Source organism: Rana temporaria, chromosome 10 (genome assembly GCF_905171775.1).
Source record: "Rana temporaria chromosome 10, aRanTem1.1, whole genome shotgun sequence".
Lineage (NCBI taxonomy): Eukaryota > Metazoa > Chordata > Amphibia > Anura > Ranidae > Rana > Rana temporaria.
The window spans coordinates 34724761-34748427 of NC_053498.1; the positions used below are offsets into that span (position 1 = coordinate 34724761).

Below are 23667 nucleotides of genomic sequence, written 5' to 3' on the forward strand. Positions count from 1 at the left end.
TGGTCCCAAAAATGTGTCAAAAGTGTCCGAAGTGTCCGCCATAATGTCGCAGTACCGAAAAAAAATCGCTGATCGCCGCCATTACTAGTAAAAAAAAAATATTAATAAGAATGCCAAAAAACTACCCCCTATTTTGTAAACGCTATAACTTTTGCGCAAACCAATCAATAAATGTTTATTGCGATTTTTTTTTAAGGAAAAATATGTAGAAGAATACGTATCGGCCTAAACTGAGGAAATTTTTTTTTTTTTTATATATTTTTGGGGGATATTTATTATAGCAAAAACTAAAAAATATTCATTTTTTTCAAAATTGTCACTCTATTTCTGTTTATAGCGCAAAAACTAAAAATCGCAGAGGTGATCAAATACCACCAAGAGAAAGCTCTATTTGTGGGAAAAAAAGGACGCCAATTTTGTTTGGGAGCCACGTCGCACGACCGCGCAATTGTCTGTTAAAGCGACGCAGCGCCGAATCGCAAAAAGTGCTCTGGTCTTTGACCAGCAATATGGTCCGGGGGTTAACGAGATATATTTTGAACATTTGATCTAAAAATCTTTTACACTTAGCTGTGGAATGATAAGTGTGCACAGAGACTCACATTTTATTTATTTATTTTTCTTCATCTATTATTATGCATGGTTTTGACACTTGCATTTATTTATTCACTTTTTATTATTTATTTTGTCAGTGGATTATGGTTGACATTTGCGTTTTCACATCATATTCTTATTAAGTGTATTGTTTATCACTATAATTAATACTCTCATGTGACATATTTATTTCATTTTTGTATTAGATTGGTGGTGTCATTTTACTACTATCATTCACGTTTTCATTAAAAATCACTCCGCTCGCCCCCCACCTCCTTCATCCTTCCGTTGATGGTTGGTGGGCCATTTTTTGATTAGGAGTGATACATCTTTTCTGGCCCATAGGGATTGTCGGATTTAGTTCTATACATACGGTTCATTTTTTAATATTAATTTTAATAATTTTTATAAGCAAGCGCCATTACCCTCCCCTTTATCAGAAGGATTCGCCGAAATCCAGGTGAATTGAACCTGTGCAGGTTCACTCATGACTATTGGGGCCCTTTCACTGATACGTTTTTTGTTGTGTTATTACCTTTCTAAAAAACGCAAGAGAAATATTTTCCTTAAAATCCTCTAGGAGTTTTCACACCCCTGCTTTTGATGCATGCTTCATCTTTGGTGCGCTTTTCAAAACTGCAGCAGAAACGCAGCTGCCCATGAAAATGCGTCAAAAACGCATCAAAAACACACTGCCGTTATATTTTTTGAGTCACGTGTCCACATGTGCAGAACGAAAAAGTTTTGTTTCGATTCGTTATTTACATAAATTAGTTTAGTTAAATTTGTTTAACCCATTTAATTTGTTTTCAGAATTTGTTTTGTTTATTCGTATTCAAATCGATTTCAGTTTTTCAGAATTCAAATCGATTTGAATAGTTTTTGAATCAATTTCAAATTCCTATAGTTTAAAGCAGGAGTTCACCCGAATTTTTTTTTTTTAACATTAGATTGAGGCTCATTTTGTCAAGGGGAATCGGGTAGTTTTTTTAAAATCGAAGCTGTACTTACCGTTTTAGAGAGCGATCTTCTCTGCCGCTTCCGGGTATTGTCTTCGGGACTGGGCGTTCCTATTTGATTGACAGGCTTCCAACGGTCGCATACATCGCGTCACGAGTAGCCGAAAGAAGCGAACGTCGGTGCGGCTCTATACGGCGCCTGCGCACCGACGTTCGGCTACTTTCAGAAAATCGTGACGCGATGTATGCGACCGCCGGAAACCTGTCGGAAGCCTGTAAATCAAATAGGAACGCCCAGTCCCGAAGACCATACCCGGAAGCAGAGGAGAAGATCGCTCTCTAAAACGGTAAGCACGGCTTTGATTTTAAAAAAACTTCCCGGTTCCCCTTCACAAAACGAGCATCAATCTAATGTTAAAAATTAAGTTTTCGGGTGAACCTCCACTTAAACCCGGTGCTATTGCAATTCGGAAATTCGGATGTATTTTAGTTCAGAAATAAAGTAACTGCACATGTCTACATATCACAGTAAAAAGCACCAGAAATACAGCTGAATGATATGGATTTCTGCACAAATTGGTCATAAAATGTGATCTGATCTTCATAAGTCACAACAATAGACAATCACAGTCTGCTTATCCACTTCAATACCGCACGCCGTCATATGACGTCCAAAAAGGGGATCTCTTATCCCTGGTGGACGTCATATGACGTCCTGTAATTTGTGCGGGGATATCTGAATGATGCCTGCACCTAGAAGCATCATTAAGATATCATTTTGTTCTGGCGGCGATCCTGCGCACCATAAGAACAATCATAGCGGCGGTTCCGCCGCTTGATCGTTCTTATAGGCGGCGGGAGTGGACATCCCCCCTCCCGCCGCCATCCGGTGTTTCTCCGGGCTCTCCTGTGCCATCGGGGGGCGGAGAGATGATCGCTGTGCGCCTGATGGGAGGCATAGAGATGACTGGTGACCAGATGGTCACCAGTCATCTCTATGACCGTCGGAGGGCCCGGGCGCAATGTGATGACGTCACTCCCGGGTACCCGTAAGTAAACAAACCGCAATTGCGGCTAGTAAGAATGAGATCTGTGAATTTTTTTTCACAATCTCATTCTTTCCAGCCTGGAGGAGACACGTGGGGTCTTATTGACCCCGCATCTCTCCTTAAAGAGGACCTGTCACACACTATTCCTATTACAAGGGATGTTTACATTCCTTGTGATAGGAATAAAAGCGATCGAAAAAAAGGTGCAAAAAATAAATAAATACCGTAAGTAAAAAAAAAAAAAAAAAAAATTAAAAAGCCCCTGTCCCCGGTAGCTTGCGCTCAGAAGCGAACGCACACGTAAGTCCCGCCCACGTATGTAAACGTCGTTCAAACCACACATGTGAGGTGCGTGCGCTAGAGCGTGTGCAACAATTCTAGCACTAGACCTCCTCTGTAACTCTAAACTGGTAACCTGTAATATTTTTAAAGCGTCGCCTATGGAGATTTTTAAGTAACAATGTTTGGCGCCATTCCATGAGTGTGCGCAATTTTAAAGCATGACATGTAAGGTATTTATTTACTCGGCGTAACATCATCTTTCATATTTTACAATAAAATTGGGCTAACTTTACTGTTTTGTTATTTTTTTTAATTCATGAAACTATTTTTTTTTACAAAAAAAAGGCGTTTGAAAAATTATTGCGCAAATACTGTGCAAGATAAAAAGTTGCAATGACCGCCATTTTATTCCCTAGGGTGTCTGCTAAAAAAACATTTATAATGTTTGGTGGTTCAACTGCTGAGTAATTTTCTAGCAAAATAATGATGATTTGTACATGTAGGAGAGAAGTGCCAGAATAGGCCCGGTATGGAGGTGGGTTTTAAAGCCCATTATTGAAGTGGTTAACCACTTCCATACCAGGCACTTACGCACCTTCCTGCCCAAGCCAATTTTCAGCTTTCAGCACTGTCGCACTTTGAATGGCAATTGTGCGGTCGTGTGACGTGGCTCCCAAACAACATTGGCGTCCTTTTTTCCCACAAATAGAGCTTTCTTTTGGTGGTATTTGATCACCTCTGCGATTTTTTTTTGCGCAACAACTAAAAAAAGACTGAAAATTTTGAAAAAAAAATAAGTTTTTATTTTTTTCTGTTAATTTTTTGTAAATAAGTAAGTTTTCTCTTTCAATTACGGGCACTGATATGGCGGCACTGATGGGCACCGATGAGATGGCACTGATGGACATCGAGGAGGTAGTACTGACGGGCACAGATGAGGTGGCACTGATTGGCGGTGCTGGTATGTGGCACTGATGGGCACACATAGGCGGCACTGATGGGCACACATAGGCGGCACTGATTGGCACACATGGGCGGCACTGATGGGCACACATGGGCGGCATTGATGGGCACTCATGGGCGGCACTGGGCACTCATAGGCGGCACAGATGGGCACTCATGGGCGGCACTTATGGGTGGCACAGATGGGCACTGATAGGTGGGCACTGGGCATGGATGGGCACTGTGGGGTGGCACTGATGGACACTGTGGGGTGGCACTGATGGACACTGTGGGGCAGCACTGATCTACCCATGTTGCCAGTCAGTGCCCATTTGTGTGCACTGATTGGCATTTTTTAAATTTTTTAAAGATTTTTTTTTTTCCCCAAGACTTTTTTTTTTTTTTTCAATGCTTTTTTTTTTTATTTGCCCTTCCCTGGTGGTCCAGGGTGGGCTTCCCTGGTGGTCCAGTGTGGCGATCCGAGGGGGGGCTGCGCTGATAAACAATCAGCGCGAACCCCCCCTGTCAGGAGAGCCGCCGATCGGCTCTCCTCTACTCGCGTCTGTCAGACGCGATTGAGGAAGAGCCATCAACGGCTCTTCCTGTTTACATCGTGATCAGCCGTGATTGGACACGGCTGATCACGTGGTAAAGAGTCTCCGCCGGAGGCTCTTTACCGAGATCGGAGATGCAGGGTGTCAGACTGACACCCCGCATCACCGATCGCCGCGCTGTGCGCCCCCACGGGCACGTGCGGCATTAAATCCTGCAGGACGTCCATGGACGTCCAGTCAGGATTTCAAAACCACTTCCCGGACGTAAATCGGCTATAGGCCGGGCGGGAAGTGGTTTAACTAATAACACACAAATAATTAAATTTTACTATGTTTTTATTGAACGCACCATGTAAACATTCACAGTGCAGGTGGAAAAAAGTATGTGAACCCTTAGACCAGGGGTGGCAAACTCAAATTCATCGGGGGGCGCATCAGCAGTATGGTTGCCCTCAAAGGGCCGGTTGTATAGGACTATGCATCTACTCTTTATTATCATAAATAATTGCCTCTGCATTCAATTGCTACTGGTTTTAATAATAATAACAGAGTGCAGGGGTCAGGATTGCGCTACGTACACAGTGCATTGGTCAGGATTGCGCTACGTACACAGTGCAGGGGTCAGGATTGCGCCTAAAAATTCCTCACATCTGTATTCTGTCCTACCTTCCTACCTCGTCCAGCTCTGGTACCTCCCTGTATAGCAGCACACACTTCATTAACACAAGCCTTAGGACGCAGCCCGCTGGATGGGGGGTGGAGGCCGAGACAGGGCAGTGGTGGAGGCGGAGACAGGGTGGAGGAGGAGGCGGAGACCAGAGCCGCATCGTAAGCTGAGATTGGTGGAGACAGAGCAGAGGCGGCGGTGGAGGCGAAGACAGGGCGGAGGCTAGAGCGGCTTTGTAAGCTGAGACGAGTGGAGACGCGGAGGAGGAGGCAGAGGCAGAGACAGAGCGGCACAGTAAGCACAGTATGGGGAAGATGTTTATTCCTGTGCTCAGAGACTGACTGGCCGCGCATGCGCTAATTTTCCGCGCTGTTCGTGGGACTGGGGGGGAGGGATGTTTTCTCTTGCTGGGATCCCAACCTGCCAGATAAAATGAGGTAGTAGACAAAGACTGCTGTGCAGGCCACATTACAAGGCCCGGCGGGCCGGATTCGGCCCGTGGGCCTTGTGTTTGCCACCCCTGCCTTAGACTAATGACATCTCCAAGAGCTAATTGGAGTGAGGTGTCAGCCAACTGGAGTCCAATCAATGAGATGAGATTGGAGGTGTTGGTTACAGCTGCCATGCCCAATAAAAAAACTCACACCAGTCCTGGGTTTGTATTTCACAAGAAGCATTGCCTGATGTGAATGATGCCTCGCACAAAAGAGCTCTCAGAAGACCTACTATTAAGAATTGTTGACTTGCATAAAGCTGGAAAGGGTTATAAAAGTATCTCCAAAAGCCTTGCTGTTCATCAGTCCACGGAAAGACAAATTGTCTATAAATGGAGAAAGTTCAGCACTGCTGCTACTCTCCCTAGGAGTGGCCGTCTTGTAAAGATGACTGCAAGAGCACAGCGCAGACTGCTCAATGAGGTGAAGAAGAATCCTAGAGTGTCAGCTAAAGACTTACAAAAGTCTCTGGCATATGCTAACATCCCTGTTAGCAAATCTACGATACGTAAAACACTAAACAAGAATGGTTTTCATGGGAGGATACCACAGAGGAAGCCACTGCTGTCCAAAAAAAACATTGCTGCACGTTTACAGTTTGCACAAGAGCACCTGGATGTTCCACAGCAGTTCTGGCAAAATATTCTGTGGACAGATGAAACCAAAGTTGAATTGTTTGGAAGAAACGCACAACACTATGTGTGGAGAAAAAGAGGCACAGCACACCAACATCAAAACCTCATCCCAACTGTGAAGTATGGTGGTGGGGGCATCATGGTTTGGGGCTGCTTTGCTGCTTTAGGGCCTGGACGGATTGTTATCATCGAAGGAAAAATGAATTCCCAAGTTTATCAAGATATTTTGCAGGAGAACTTAAGGCCATCTGTCCACCAGCTGAAGCTCAACAGAAGATGGGTGTTGCAACAGGACAACGACCCAAAGCACAGAAGTAATTCAACAACAGAATGACTTAAACAGAAGAAAATACGCCTTCTGGAGTGGCCCAGTCAGAGTCCTGACCTTAACCCGATTGAGATGCTGTGGCATGACCTCAAGAAAGCGATTCACACCAGACATCCCAAGAATATTGCTGAACTGAAACAGTTCTGTAATAAGGAATGGTGAAGAATTACTCCAGGAAACGTTTGGTTGAAGTTATTGCTGCCAAAGGAGGTTCAACCAGTTATTAAATCCAAGGGGTTCACATACTTTTTCCACATGGTGTGTTCAATAAAAACAAGGTAACATTTAATTCTTTGTGTGTTATTAGTTGAAGCAGACTGTGACTGTCTGTTGTTGTGACTTAGATGAAAATCAGATCACATTTTATGACCAATTTGTGCAGAAATCCATATCATTCCAAATGGGTTCACATACTTTTTCTTGCAAATGTATGTACAAAATGCATATGTGCTTTTAACACGATTTTCAATTGAGCAGTGCGAAAGCAGGCTCTGTTCCGATCTATGTGACTTGCGTTCTGCAGTTAGGGCACCCCATTTTTAATAGGCTGCCTACCTGCAGTGGAAAAAATATATATTTTCTTAACCACTTCAACTCCAGAAGAATTTCCCCCCTTCCTGACCAGAGCATTTCTTGCGATTTAGCACTGCGTCGCTTTAGCTGACAATTGCGCGGTCGTGCGATGTTGTACCCAAACAAAGTTTACGTTCTTTTTTCCCCAGAAATAGAGCTTTCTTTTGGTGGTATTTGATCACCTTTGCATTTTTAATTTGTTGCGCTATAAACAAAATATCCCCAAAATATATATAAAACAAATTACTTCCACAGATCAGGCCGATACGTATTCTTCTACATATTTTTGGTAACAAAAATGTGCAATGAGCATATATTGATTAGTTTGCGCAAAAGTTATAGGCCCAGATTCTCGTAGATGGGCGTAAAACTGCGGCGGCGTAACGTATGTCATTTACGTTACGCCGCCGCAAGTTTTACAGGCAAGTGCTTTATTAACAAAGAACTTGCCTGTAAAGTTGCGGCGGCGTAGCGTAAATCCCCCGGCGCAAGCCCGCCTAATTCAAATGAGGTAGGGGGAGTAGAGCATTTAAATTAGGCGCGTTCCCGCGCCGAACGTACTGCGCATGCGCCGTCCCTAAAATATCCCGACGTGTATTGCGATAAATGACGTCGCAAGGACGTCATTGGTTTCGACGAGAACGTAAATGGCGTCCAGCCCCATTCACGGACGACTTACGCAAACAACGTACATTTTGAAATTTCGACGCGGGAACGGCGGCCATGCTTAACATTGGTTGCCCCTCATATAGCAGGGGCAACTTTACGCGTCGCAAATCTAACGTAAACGTCGTAACTTCACTGCGTCGACCGCGCGTACGTTCGGGGATTCGCGTATTTTGCTAATTGTATACTCAACGGGGAAAACGACGGAGGCGACACCTAGCGGCAAAAAAAAATTGCATTTAAAATCCGACAGCGTAAGAGTCTTACGCCTGTCGGATCTAATGGATATCTATGCGTAACTGATTCTAAGAATCAGTCGCATAGATACGACGGCCCAGATTAGGACTTACAACGGCGTACATTGCGTTGCGCCGTCGTAAGCCCTTTGAGAATCTGGGCCATAGCGTCTACAAATAGGGGATAGATTTATGGCATTTTTATAATATATATATTTTTTTACTAGTAATGGCGGCGATGTGCGATTTTTATCGTGACTGCGACATTTTGGCGGACACATCAGACACTTTTGACACTATTTTGGGACCATTGTCATTTATACAGCGATCAGCGCTATAAGAATACACTTATTACTGTGTAAATGACACTGGCAGGGAAGGGGTTAAACACTAGGGGGCGATCAAGGGGTTAAGTGTGTCCTAGGGAGTGATTCTAACTGTGGGGGGGGCTGGGCTACCACTGACATGACAGCGATTACTGCTCCCGATGACAGGGAGCAGTAGATCACTGTCCTGTCGCAAGGCAGAACAGGGAAATGCCTTGTTAACATAGGCATCTCCGCATTTTCTGCCTCTCCGTCTCACGATCGCGGGCCGCCGGTGAACATTGAAATTTGGGACCTGCAGGCACGTTGCCTCGGGCGCGCGCGTCACCAAGGGCAAGCCGGCAAACTGCCTGTGCCATTCTGCCGACGTATATGTCTGTGCGGCAGTGGGCAAGTGGTTAATATTGTGCTGCATGGAAGCGCATGGTGGCGGGTGTTTTTCTGATGCATGGGGTACCGTTTAGGCTAGGTTCACCAATTATACACACGTTCTCTACCAACAGGCAAAATGCACTGCTCTTTAGCAGATGCAAAGGAACGCCATTAATTCTTTATGGCACACCTACACATCGGAAAACACGACACGTAACGTCTGCTAATAACAACGCGTTTCGAGTTCCCTACACTCAATAGTCTGAATGTCGCCTTTCATGGCCACGAATAGATCAGAAAAAGAATGGATCTTGTAGAAAATGTTTTATTCTTCCTTATTCTGAACACATTGCAGTCAGGGACAGAGACTCATAGGGACACAAAAACTGGGACTGCGTATCTCGCTATAAGAATCAGCGGCAACACGAGGGGGCGGGCTGTTTCCTAGGCAACGCTTATGCTGGGTGGAGCCAGCTGTCAGAGGAGCGGAAGTGACGTGTCAGACGCGGAAGTTTTGGACTAGCTGGTCATGGAGTCAGATGCTTGCAAGGTGAGTTGGGTGATTGCGGCTCCAGCGATCGGGGCCGGGAGGTGGGTGTGTGCTGGGTGACGGTATGTGAGTCTGACACGATCGGTGGATTTTAGAACGAGAGTCGGTTGTAGTGAGGAGGAGGAGGAGGCGCAGTGCTGCCACTAGGGGGAGCTGTGGAGGCCTGGAGCTGCCCGGGTGTTGTAATAATGATCAGCTGATCGGCCGTCTTGTGATTCCTCAACTGATATATATATACAGAGAGGGGGAGGGGAGGATCTCCATCTATCCTGGGTGGATTGTTCTCCCTGTGACGTCACCATGAGGACCACAGAGAGCGATGGAGACCTCCCATCCCCCCCATCATCTCAGGGATTGTCTCCTCTACACCCAACAATGTGATCCCTTCACTTCTTCTCCTCCAATCAGATCCAACAGACCTGGTCACACTACAGCTGGCCATACACCATACAATCTGATCATAAACTGTCCATACACCATACAATCTGATCATGCACTCTCCATACAATCTGATCATGCACTCTCCATACACCATACAATCTGATCATACACTCTCCATACATCATACAATCTGATCATGCACTCTCCATACAATCTGATCATGCACTCTCCATACACCATACAATCTGATCATACACTCTCCATACATCATACAATCTGATCACACACTCTCCATACAATCTGATCACACACTCTCCATACAATCTGATCATGCACTCTCCATACATCATACAATCTGATCACACACTCTCCATACAATCTGATCATACACTCTCCATACATCATACAATCTGATCACACACTCTCCATACAATCTGATCATGCACTCTCCATACAATCTGATCATACACTCTCCATACAATCTGATCATACACTCTCCATACAATCTGATCATGCACTCTCCATACATCATACAATCTGATCATGCACTCTCCATACAATCTGATCATACACTCTCCATACAATCTGATTGTACACTCTGCAGACACTATACAGTCTGAGTGTACAATAGAAATACAATGTACAATCACCATACCATCTAATCATACACTATCCATACACCATACAATCTGATTGTACAATCACTATACATCATCCAATTGTATGGAGAGTGTATGATCAGATTGTACAATGTATAGAGATTGTACAGATTCTATGGTGTATAATCAGACTGTATGGAGAGTGTGCAATCTCTATACATCATACAATCTGATTGCACACTCTCCATACAGTCTACTCATACACTATCTATACACTGTACAATCTTCTTTAGCTTTGTCAAAGCATTGTAATATGTGGGGACACCTAGTCAATCCATTCAATTGGCATCCAATCAGTCAGGATCTTGTACTCCATAGATTGTTAGATTGTACGGTCAGTCTTAGATGTTTTCAAAACCATGTAATATATAATATGTTGACCGACTGCAATCTATTAGATTAGACTGGCCCTTGCACTACATCGTTGTTGGTACATATAAAGGAAATTGTTGAAAACTGATTGTATGGTGGCCATACACTTTACAATGTGATTGTGCAATCTGCTTTAGATCTACTATTATCTACCGTGTTTCCCCAAAAATAAGCCCTAGTTAAAAATGCTTGTAACATCCTATAATACACTCTATTACTGTAGTATATAATGTACAATGTGTGTGTTTCTGTAATATAAATGCGGAGAAGAGAGCTCTGGCGGGTAACAGAAGCACAGAGCGGCGCTATAACGAAGGTATTTGGCACAATTATATTACAGAAACACACATTGTACATTATATAATACTGTAATAGGGTGGATTATAGGATTTTACAAGCATTTTAACTCTGTTCACACTGCGGATTCCTGACAGGCAGGGAGGGAGAGGGGAAGAGAAGACAGCACATTACATGGTAAGACCTACCCCGAAAATAAGCCCTACTGTGTCATTTGTTGCCATAATTAATATAAGACCCGGGCTTATTTTCGGGGAAACACGGTAAGTAATACAGAGGCCTGTGTGATTGGATACAGATTGGACGGGTTGTTTAGGTCTGTCCTTATCGGGGATGATCTCGGATTTGGTGTGAACCTGGAAGGAAGCCGTCACTCCCAGCCAACCAGCTGCCACCACAACATTCCCCGCCCTGCCATTGGATGTAAATAAATGGACGGGGAATGTTGTGACATCATTGAGCTGATCTGGTCACAGCCAGGAAACGTGTACAGATCAAAGACAGGAGGCGGGTTCTGTGGAAGGACATGTGACAGGAGGAGGGGCCTGGGACACAGACACGCCTCTCTGTCTGAATGAGGCCCTTTCACATCTATGGACAAATGGTCCGTTTATTACAAGTCCATATCGTTTCTTCCTGAACACGATACGGCTTCTCTCCTAGTCACTCACATCCCCACACAGTTAGAACACACACTAGGGAACACATTTAACCCCTTGATCGCCCCCTAGTGTTAACCCCTTCCATGCCAGTGACAATTTATACAGTAATAAGTGCCTTTTTATAGCACTAATCGCTGTATAAATGCCAATGGTCCCAAAAAAGTGTCAAAAGTCTCTGATCCGTCCGTCCGCAATGTCACAGTACCGCTAAAAATCGCAGATCACCGCCATTACTACTAAAAAATACATTAACATGCCAAAAATCTTTCCCATAGTTTGGGAACGTTATAACTTTTGCGCAAACCAATCAGCGCAGACCCCCCCCCATCAGGAGAGCTGCCGATCGGCTCTCCTCTACTCGTGTCTGTCAGACGGAGGCTCTTTACTAAGGATGAGCTCTGGCGTGTTCGCATAGTACACGTGCAGAGCCCGCCAGGAAGTGAGCACGGCACTGCGCTAATCACAGCCAGGGAGACATTTGCTGATCTCTGCAGCCGAGCATCGGGACAATGTCTCCCTGCCTGTTATTAGCGCAGCGCCGTGCAGACTTCCTGGCGGGCTCTGCACGTGTACTATGCGAACACGCCAGAGCTCATCATTACTCTCTATCAAGATCGGTGTAACACCGATCGCCGCGCTACGTGCACCCAACATGCGCGCGGTGGCTGTTATCCTGCTGGACGTCATATGACGTCCAGTCAGGATAACGCAACCACCGCCCGGCCGTCATTTTGTGATTTTTTTTTTTTTTTTTTTTTCTAATCAAAAATTTGTAGAATAATATATTTTGGCCTAAACTGAGGAGAAGAAATTAGTTTTTTAAGAAAACTTTTGGGGATATTTATTATAGCAAATATATATTTTAAATTGTCCTTTTTTATTATTGTTATCAAATACCACCAAAAGAGAGCTCTATTTTGGGAAAAAAAAAGGAAACAAATTTCTTTTGGGTACAACATCGCGCGACCGCGCAATTGTCAGTTAAAGCGACGCAGTGCCAAATTGTAAAAAGTGCTCTGGTCTGGAAGGGGAAAAAATCTTCCGGGGCTGAAGCGGTTAAAGCAATGTTAAACCCAAAATAAAACATTTAATATATTGCAGCTTAGAAATTCTTATGCCGCGTACACACGGTCGTTTTTTGTGATGAAAAAAAACGTTGTTTTTTCTTATGGGCGAAAAAAACAAAGTTTTTCAAACTTCATTTTAAAAAACGACGTTGCCTACACACCATAGTTTTTTCAAAATGCTCTAGCAAAGCGCGGTTACGTTCAGCACGTACGACGGCACTCTGTTCCATTCAAGCTCGCGTCATAACTTGCTTCTGAGCATGCGCAGGTTTAAAAACGTTGTTTTAAACGTCGTTTTAGCCTACACACATTCATTTTTTATGACACAAAAAACGACGTTTTGAAAAAAGACATAAAAAATTGAAGCATTATAGAATTTTTTTTTTTTTGTTGTTTTTCAGAAGACATAAAACGACAGTTTCCCCACACACGGTCATTTTAAATGACGTTTTTTAAAAATATCGTTTTTTTTTCATCACAAAAATACGGCATTAGTGGTGATGGCTGCATTTGTTTTCTTTTTAAGGCTTTCTTTCTTCTACAGTATTTTGATCTGGTGATACAGCCATTAAGTCTTTTGTCTTTCACAGCACAAGCTCTCCAGCAGAATGTATCAGTTTACATGGATGAGACAAACCACTTAAGGGCTCTTTCACACGGAGCGGACTGTTTCTGGGCCCGCTCCGTGTGTCTCCGTCGGCTCAGCGGGGATCCCCGCTGAGCTGTCGGCGGATAGGGCGGTCCCCGCACACAGTGCAGAGACCGCCCTGTCTGAGCTCCGCTCTGCCCTATGGGGAACCGGATGCAGACAGACCGTCTGTCCGTCTGCATCAGTTCCGTTCCGCCAGACGGAAGAAAAATAGGGTTTTCTTCCGTCCGAAAACCGTATCCCGACGGACGCGTACGCTAGCGGATGCTCCATCCGCTAACGGACGCGATCCCATAGGGATGTATTACAAGTCCGTTAACGGACTTGTAATAACGGACAGGCGGAGCGGACGTCTGAAAGGGGCCTAACGCAGACAGGGGTGATTAAAATGATCAGATTTTATTTATTAATGTAAAACCTTTATCCTAAAAGGAAAAAAAAGTGTTGCTGTAACTGATTATAAAGTGTGAGCCGGAGTTTGGTTCCAGTTTGTTAGTGTATTTAAATCTGCGAGTCGTTCTAACAATCCCCTCCCCCCCAGACCGACAATGCTGTTGTCCAATGGCGCCCCCTGTGCTCCTCCATCCAGAGTGTAGGCTCTCTAATACAGGGGGCGTCTTACAAAAAATATATAGAAACTGCACCAAATGAAGTAAAGCTGCAAAACTCAAAAAGAAGATATCCCTTCTAATATCCAAAATATAAATGCCCTGTGTTGTGCTAAAAACAATAAACCAGTGTCCATCAAATAAATACAAAATCAAATCCAGTATTCTTGTAGCGTAAATTATTGGGACTCAATATGAAAACCAATAATGTCCAAGAAGGTTCCCCAAACCAGAGAAAGTCCAAAACAAATACAATTCTTCCGTCTTCCAAGAGAATATCTATTTCCAGTCCGGGGATTTTCTGTAACAATCTGTATTTTATTTTCTAGAAAGTTCTTAGAACCCCAAAGCCGAGATCCTGAATACATTTCTGTGTTTTGCATTTTTTATGTCGCACGATGATTGTGCAACAGTTTGGTTTTTCCAACGCTGATTTATTTATTTTTTTTTAAATAAACTTATAACCTTTTTAAATTTTTTTTTTTTGAAAAGATGATGTTAAACCGAGTAAATGGATACCAAACATGTCACACTTTAAGCACTTACTGCCCATCCTATAACAAAATGACGGCCGGGCGGTGGTTGCGTTATCCTGACTGGACGTCATGTGACGTCCAGCAGGATAACAGCCGCCGCGTTGGTCTGACACACCGCTACACCGATCTCGATAGAGAGTAATGCCCGGTACACACGATCCGATTATCGGACCAATGATCGTCCGTTTTTTTTTGTATGCTAATCTCACATCGAATCTGATGAGTTTACTAAAGTCACGAAAATTCTCGTAGGGAAGAATAAAAAATCAGAAGTGATGTCATGTGTTGTAATGCATTTGTATTGCGTTTTCGAACAGCAGCTGTACTGATTAAACGAAAATCGCACGATCTGGCATTGTACAAAAAAAATTTCCCTGCATGTCCGATAGAATAAAATCGGATGAACTGTCCTGATCGGCTCTGGGAAGCTCTGTACTAACGATCCGATTGTCGTACGATCGTTTCGAAAGCTGCATTTTTCGTACGATTTTCGGATCGTGTGTACGGGGCTTTAGGATGAGCTCCGGCGTGTTCGCATAGTACACGTGCAGAGCCCGCCAGGAAGTCTGCATGGCGCTGTGGTAATCACAGGCAGGGAGACATTTCCCGATGCTCGGCTGAGATCGGGAAATGTCTCCCTGGCTGTGATTAGCGCAGCGCCGTGCAGACTCCCTGGCGGGCTCTGCACGTGTACAATGCGAACACGCCAGAGCTCATCCTTAGTAAAGAGCCTCCGTCTGACAGACACGAGTAGAGGAGAGCTGATCGGCAGCTCTCCTGATGGGGGGGAGGGGGGTCTGCGCTGATTGTTTATCAGTGCAGCCCCCCCTCGAATGCCGCCCAGGACCACCAGGGATGGCCACCCCACTGGACCACCAGGTAAGCTACCTAGACATCCAGGGAAATGCCAATCAATGCCCAGGCAGCTGCTAATCAGTGCCCATCCACAAAAAATGCCAGTGCCACAAGGGATGCCTATCAGTGCCACTTAGCAGTGCCGCCTATCAGTGCCACTCATAAGTACCCATCAGGGCAGCCTTTTAGTGCCCATCAGTGTCACCCATCAGTGCTGCATATTGGTGCCACCTTATCAGTGCCCATTAGTGAAGGAGAAAACTTGCTTGTTTTTTTTTTTTTTTAGCAAAAAATAAAAACTACAGAGGTGATCAAATGCCATCAAAAGAAAGCTCTATTTGTGGGAAGAAAATAATAAAAATTCTGTTTGGGTACAGTGTAGTATAACTGCGCAATTGTCATTTGAACAGCAACAGTGCAGGAAGCTGAAAATTGGCTTGGGCAGGAAGGGGGTGTAAGTGCCTGGTATTGAAATGGTTAAAATCCCGTACCCCTGTGCAACAGCGACAAACTATGCAAATTTTACTATCCATAGGCGATTGCTTTTAAAGCCTTTACAGGTTACCACTTTAGATTTACACAGGAGGTCTGGTTCCAGAATTGCTGCCCGCGATCCGACGTTCACGGTGATGCCTCACATGTGTAGGACAATTGCTGGACCTTTTAAAATTATGAATTTTTTGTTTTTATTTTTATACACTGTTGCTTTAATTATTTTTTTTATCACTTTTATTTGTGTAACAAGGAATATAAACATCTATGCGACAGCTTCTCTTTGTGAAGAGTTTTTGGATCTATTAGACCCCCAAATCCCTCCTCTGCCCTTAAAAGTATTCAAAACACCAGGATCTGTGTTTTTGAATGCTTTTGATTTTTGAAAATGGCGCCATTGACATAAATCGGAAGTAAGGCAGGTCATCTCTTCCAGGCTACCATAGCCAAGAGACGATCAAAGCCAATCTGGGCTTTTTTGGGCTCTCTGATCAGAAGGGCCGGCTGGTCGCTTGGGTCTCCCAGTGGGATAAGAAAGCTGTGGAGGATGAGAAGTCTCCTCCCACTGCTTGTAAAAGCAATCCAGCAGCTAGTTAGTCGCTAGGATTGCTTTAACAAACACTGGCTAATGAGAACAATAACGAAAAAAAAAAAATTTGGGGATGGAAACTCCACTTTAAGTGCCCAGCCGTGGGTCGCGGGCGCGCGCCCGTGACCGGTCCGAAGCTCCGTGACCCGCAGACCCGATCGCCGCTGGAGTCCTGCGATCGGTCCCCGGAGCTGAAGAACGGGGAGAGCTTCCCCGTTCCTCACTGTGGTGCTGTTATCGATTGTGTGTTCCCTAATATAGGGAACCACAATCAATGACGTCACACCTACAGCCACCACCCTACAGTTAGAAATACAGTTGAGGTCACACTTAACCCCTTCAGCGCCCCCTTGTGGTTAACTCCCAAACTGAAATTGTCATTTTCACAGTAAACAATGCATTTTTAATGCATTTTTTGCTGTGAAAATTACAGTGGTCCCAAAAATGTGTCAAAATTGTCCGAAGTGTCCGCCATAATGTCGCAATCACGAAACAAATCACTGATCGCCGCCATTAGTAGTAAAAAAAAAAAAAAAATTATAAAAATGCAATAAAACTATCCCTTATTTTGTAAACGCTATAAATTTTGCGCAAACCAACCGATATACGCTTATTGCGTTTTACCTATTTTTGGAAAAAAAAAAAAAAAAAAAAAAAAGAATACGTTTCGGCCTAAACTGAGGATTTTTTTTTTATATGTTTTTGGGGGATTTTTATTAGAGCAAAAAGTAAAATATATTGCATTTTTTTCAAAATTGTCGCTCTATTTTTGTTTATAGCGCAAAAAATAAAAACCGCAGAGGTGATCAAATACCACCAAAATAAATCTCTATTTGTGGGGAAAAAAGGACGCCAATTTTGTTTGGGAGCCACGTCGCATGACCGCGCAATTGTCAGTTAAAGCGACGCAGTGCCGAATTGCAAAAACTGGCCAGGTCCTTTACCTGCCTAAAGGTCCGGGTCTTAAGTGGTTAAATGGACTGTAGTGTGTTTCTGCAAAACTTAAAACGCACTACAAAATGCATAGGTGTGAACCAGCGTTGCAAGCGCCTTTCTTTGCACATGTTATGTTCACCCTAAACCTGCTTTTCTCCTTAACTGCTTGCCGATCGCCTCACGTAGATATACGTCAGCAAAATGGCATAGGCAGGCAAAGCAACGTATATATACATTGCTTTAAACCTGCCCCCTAAGAGGTGTGAGTGCGCCACCAGCCAGCCACGATCTCTGTTCCCAGGGGGATCCGCAGTCTCGATGTCCACTGGTGTCCCGCGATCGGGTCACGGAACGGCAGATTGGGGGGATTTCTTTGTAAACAAGAACACCTCCCTATTCTGCCTGGTGACATGTCATTGATCGTCTGCTCCCTCATATTGGGAGCAGCAATCAGTGACGTGTCACACTAAGCCCCCCCTCACAGTTAGAATCACTCCCTAGGACACACTGAACCCTTTCAGCGCCGCCTACTGGTTAACCCCTTCACTGCCAGTCACATTTGCACAGTAATCAGTGAATTTTTATGGCACTGATCTCTGTATGAATGTGAATGGTCCCAAAATAGCGCCAAAAGTGTCCGATGTGTCCGCCATAATGTTTCAGTCACGATAAAAATCGCAGATCGCCACCAAGAGAGGTAAGAATTTTTTTTATGATAAAAATGCCATAAAAATTCCCCTATTTTGTAGAAGCTAAAACTTTTGCGCAAACCAATTAATATACGCTTATTGCATATTTTTTTTATAATTGTTTTTTTTTTTTTTTTTACCAAAAATATGTAGAAGAATTTGTATCGGTCTAAGCTGGGAAAAAAATTAGCTTTAAAAAAAAAAAAAAAATTGCGATATTACATAAATTCGCTCTATTTTTGTTTATAGAGCACAAAATTAAAACAGCAGAGGTGCTTAAATACCACCAAAAGAAAGCTCTATTTGTGCGAAAAAAAGGACGTCAATTTTGTTTGGGAGCCACGTCGCACGACTGTGCAATTGTCAGTTTAACCACTTAACCCCCGGACCATATTGCTGCCCAAAGACCAGAGCACTTATTGCGATTCGGCACTGCGTTGCTTTAACTGACAATTGCGCGGTCGTGCGACGTGGCTCCCAAACAAAATTGGCGTCCCTTTTCCCCACAAATAGAGCTTTCTTTTGGTGGTATTTGATCACCTCTGCATTTTTTAGTTTTTGCGCTATAAACAAAAATAGAGCGACAATTTTGAAAAAAATGAATATTTTTAACTTTTTGCTATAATAAATATCCCCCAAAAATATATAAAAAAACATTTTTTTCCTCAGTTTAGGCCGATACGTATTCTTCTACATATTTTTCGTAAAAAAAACCGCAATAAGCGTTTATTGATTGGTTTGTGCAAAAGTTATAGCGTTTACAAAATAGGGGGTATTTTTTATGGCATTTTTATTAATATTTTTTTTTTTTTACTAGTAATGGCGGCGATCAGCGTTTTTTTTCGGTACTGCGACATTATGGCGGACACTTCGGACAATTTTGACACATTTTTGGGACCATTGGCATTTTTATAGCGATCAGTGCTATAAAAATGCATTGGATTACTTTAAAAATGCCACTGGCAGTGAAGGGGTTAACACTAGGGGGCTGGGAAGGGGTTAAGTATGTCCCTGGGTGTGTTCTAACTGTAGGGGGGTGGCCTCACTAGGGGGAAATGACTGATCTTCTGTTTATACATTGTATGAACAGAGGATCAGCGTTTCCCCCCCCCTGACAGGACCGGGAGCTGTGTGTTTACACACACAGCTCCTGTTCCCCGCTCTGTAACGAGCGATCGCGTGTGCCCGGCGGCGATCGAGCTCGCCGGGAACGGGAGTCGCGGGGTGCGCGCGCGCTCCTAGTGACCTGCGCGAGAGCCGACGTTATACTACGGTCTCCCGCGCAGGGGAGCCGATCTGCCGCCGTAAAACGGCGGTGGGCGGTCTGTAAGCAGTTAAGCGACGCAATGCCGAATCGCAAAAAATGGGGCCCGGTCATTTGGCAGCCAAATGGTCTGGGGCTGAAGTGGTTAAAGTTCTGCTCTAGTGCCCCACCAGCTTTCATCTTGGATGATCCCAAAAGATTACAAGCATCCTAAAGACCCTCTAGCAGAAGCGCTCCTGTCCATTATCCTTTTTTTAAAGGGTCGGGACTACGTTCTCTGTGGGTTTCAAGGGTACAGCAGTCCATTCAAATAAATGGGTTAATGTACCCGCAACGTGCATGCTCAAAAAACACAAAAACAAGGTGCTCAAGGGTGATGTAATAGTGGTAGGTATACCACAAGATCTTGACAGTTCCAATGGCAGGGTTTGCTGCCCTCTAATGCCACGTACAGACGATCGGAAATTCCAACAACAAAACCGTGGATTTTTTTTCGCGACGGATGTTGGCTCAAACTTGTCTTGCATACACACGATCGCACAAATGTTGTTGGAAATTCCAAACGCCAAGAACGCGGTGACGTACAAGACGTTACAGGGACGTTCAATACCAGTTGTGTTAGTAGAAGTTTGGTGAGAGACGATTTCGCGCTTTTCAGCCTCGTGCTTTTCCATCCGTTACAGTATGAAGAATGTGCTAACTCCATTACGAAAGCTAGTTTTACCAGACCGAGCACTTCCGTCTCGTACTTGATTCAGAGCATGCGTGGAATTTTGTACGTCAAAATTTGCCTACACACGTTTGGAATTTCTGACAAAATCGAACATTTGTTGTCGGAAATTCCGACCGTGTGTGCACGGCATTAGGGTCTTCTTTTTCTTACTATTTAGTGCAAGAGTCTGCCTGATTGCATACAAATGGAAAGTGTTTAGGTTTGACCTCATATGGTTTTGGTAAATATCAGGGTTCGACAAATCTCGGGCGCCAGGTCGCAATTGCGACTAGAATTAGCGACGTGGCGCCTGGGGCGGCACAGCTGGGGTTCCCTGTGTCTCCGTGTGCCCCCGCCGTGCGATCGCGTCGGGTCGGCCGGTAATTGAGGCCACCGCTTTACCATCTTGTGGTGGCCGTTGGTATGACAAGAAGAAAACCAGCAATGCTAATGGGGTTTCCTGCCTGTTTTAATGCCCGCCCATCTCCTTCCCAAAGTGGAGAAGAGAAGGAAGTGTTTGCAGCCATCATCTGGCGCCTTTTGCCTTATGGTGAGTGGGGGGTGACTTTTTTAAATGGCTTCATATAGCCTTTTTTTTTTTTTTTTGGAATAGCTTTTTTTTTTTTTTAGATACGGCGTCTTAAGTCCGAATGAGCGCCGTTGTATCTTTGCGCGCATTCTTAAAATGAGATACTCCTCACTGTTGCTAAGATACGACCGACGTAAGTCTCCTACGCCGTCGTATCTTATGTGCATATTTACGCTGGCCCGCTAGGGGCGTGTACGTGGATTTACGCATCGAATATGTAAATGAGCAAGATACGCCGATTCGCGAACGTACGTACGCCCGTCGCAGTAAGCTACATCGTTTACGTAAGACATACGCCGGCGTAAAGATAAACCACTAAAAAGATGGCGCAGCCCATGCAAAGTATGGACGACAGAACAGCCGTTGTAATTTACGTTGTTTGCGTAAGCGTACGTGAATGGGGCTGGGCGTAGGTTACGTTCACGTCGAAAGCATTGAGTATTTGCGACGTGATTCTGAGCATGCGCGCGAATGCGCCGTACCAACTGCCCTCATTTACATGGGGTCACGGTTTCTTTACATGTAGCACGCCCACTACCTGCCTAATTTGAGTTAGGCGGGGTTACGCCGGGCCATTTGCGCTATGCCGACGTAACTTAGGGAGCAAGTGCTTTGTGAATACTGGCCTCGCCTCTCTATTTTACGTCGGCGTAGTGCAAATGGGATGCGCTACGCCGAACTTAAGATGCGCCCGTCTCTCTGAATCTGGCTAAATATATTTATTTATAATATACACCCTATAGATAAAATGGCGGTCATTGTAATACTTTCTGTCACACAATAATTGCGAATCGGTCTTACAAGCGCACATTTTTTGGAAAAAATAAGACAACAGTAAAGTTAGCCCAATTTTTTTTTAGATTGTGAAAGATAATGTTACACCAAGTAAATTGATACCCAACACGTCACGCTTCAAAATTGCGTCCGCTCGTGGAATGGCGACAAACTTTTACCCTTTAAAATCTCCTTGGGCGACGTTTTAAAAAATTCTACAGGTTGCATGTTTTGAGTTAGAGGAGGTCTAGTGTTAGAATTATTACTTTCGCTCTACCAATCGCGGCGATCCCTCGCATGTTTGGTTTGAACACTGCTTTCATATGCGTTCGCTTCTGCACGCAAGCTCGGTGGGACGGGGCGCGTTCCTGGCTCCTAACTTTTTTAGCTGGCTCCTAGATTCCAAGCAAATTTGTCAAGCCCTGGTAAATCTAAAGGAAAATTGTATAATGTATGGCCAGCCTTAAACTGATACATTTTTTTCTTGTTCAGCCCAGGACTGAACAAAAGTAAGGCAGGCTAAAGATTTATGCAATTTTCTTTCCCTCAACCACGGTACTCTGTACCCAGTGGCGGAACTACCGCCATAGCGACCCACGCGGCCGCTATGGGGCCCGCAGCCGAGGGGGGCCCGGCAGGGCCAGATTCCCGACAAGCCGCAGGGGCGGACTGACCATTCGGTCCGTCGGTCACTGCCCGAGTCGGCTCTGACTGCAGTCCCGACTCCCGACAGAGTCTCTCTCTCACATCGGTATAATCAGCGGCGGTGAGAGAGAGACTCTGTCATTAGGCCGCGCTGGAGGGAGGAGGTGGGTGGAGCTGCGCCGCTGGTTGCCAACGCCTGTGCCGCTTGGCGTGTAGCAACCAGTGACGTCAGTCACGTCGGAGGCTGGAGCCTGGAGCCACTGCTGATGAGGAGGAGAGCCCCAGCAGAGCAGCTGCAGAGCCTTCTTCATTCTCCGCCCCGAGTGTGAGTGTTGACTCCACCCACCTCCTGCCTCCATCTTCAACACTGCCCACAGCATGGCCTGAAGACAGGAAGAAGCAGTGACTGTGTGTCACTGTCATCATACTGCCAGCTGCACTGCAGACAGTGATCTCCATTACTCCTGCATGGGAGCCCCCTCTCCCCCACCAGAGCACTCCAAAAAAAAGTGAGTAAAAGAATTATTGATTGTGTAAAATTGCGAAATATTGTGTGCCATACTGCCATTATTTATGAAAAACAAATGCTGCCTTTTTAGTTTTGTTCAATCTAAACCCCTTCACCTCCGGGAAGTTTTACCCCCGTGAACAGGCCATTTTTTGCGATACTGCGATGCGTTACTGTAACTGACTGACAATTGCGTGGCCGTGCAACGCTGTACCCAAGTAAAATGTATGTCCTTTTTTTCCACTAATAGCACTTTACGTGATATTTTATTTTTTGCAATATAAACAAACTGATATTTTTTTTTACTTTTTTCTATAAAAAAAAACCGTCTTCCTCAATTTAGGCCAATATATATTTTGCTACATATTTTTGGTAAAAAAAATCCCAATAAATGATGTATATTGATTGGTTTGCACCAAACTTATTGCATCTACAAAATAGGGGATATATTTATGGTATTTTTATTTATATTTTACTAGTAATGGCGGCCATCAGTAATTTTTTAGTGGGACTACAACATGATGGCGGACAGATCGGACACCTAACTGACACTTTTTGGGGACCAGTTACACTAATACAGTGATCAGTGCTAAAAAATATGCACTGTCACTTTACTGAAACTGGCTGGGAAGAGTTAACATCAAGGGTGATCAAAGAGTTAACTGTGTCCCTAGGGTGTGCTTGCTAACTGGGTGGGGATGGACTCACTAGATGAACAGAGTGATCCGTGTTCCTGGTTAGCAGGAACACAAGATCACTCTGTTCATCTCTGACAGAACAGCGATCTGCTTGTTTACATCAGCAGACCGCTGTTCTATCTCTGTGGGGAGAGATTGCAGGTGGCCGGCGGACATCACGTCTGCTGGACCCACTGATTGGCTCCCCCTCTGGCCAATCAGCATGTGTGCCTTTGCTGGCTATTGCACAATATGGCGTACAGGTACACCTTATTTTCTGGCAGTGACCCTCCCGAGACTAGACTCTGGATCCACCCCTGCATCCACATTGACCTGCCTTGTGTGCAGCAGCAGGTCAGTGTGATAATGAAATCACTGCAGTTACTGTGTCTGTGCTGTTAAGGGCCATGCTGAGTGTTACTGCCTGGTTCCTTCCTTCTTGCCCTGTGCTGTGTGCCTATTTACCAGGTGGCAGGTCA

At 44.6% G+C, this 23667-nt stretch overlaps 1 protein-coding gene across 2 annotated transcripts in view; it reads left to right on the forward strand.

The window, feature by feature from the left end:
• The first annotated feature begins 9126 nt into the window (after window positions 1-9126).
• Window positions 9127-23667, forward strand: part of TBC1D17 (TBC1 domain family member 17) — a 125023-nt gene continuing 110482 nt past the window's right edge. For both annotated transcript variants that reach the window (XM_040327529.1, XM_040327530.1), the window contains exon 1: window positions 9127-9227. In XM_040327529.1, coding sequence (XP_040183463.1) covers window positions 9207-9227 — 21 coding nt within the window. In that variant the 5' untranslated portion in view covers window positions 9127-9206. The remainder of the gene's footprint in view (window positions 9228-23667) is intronic.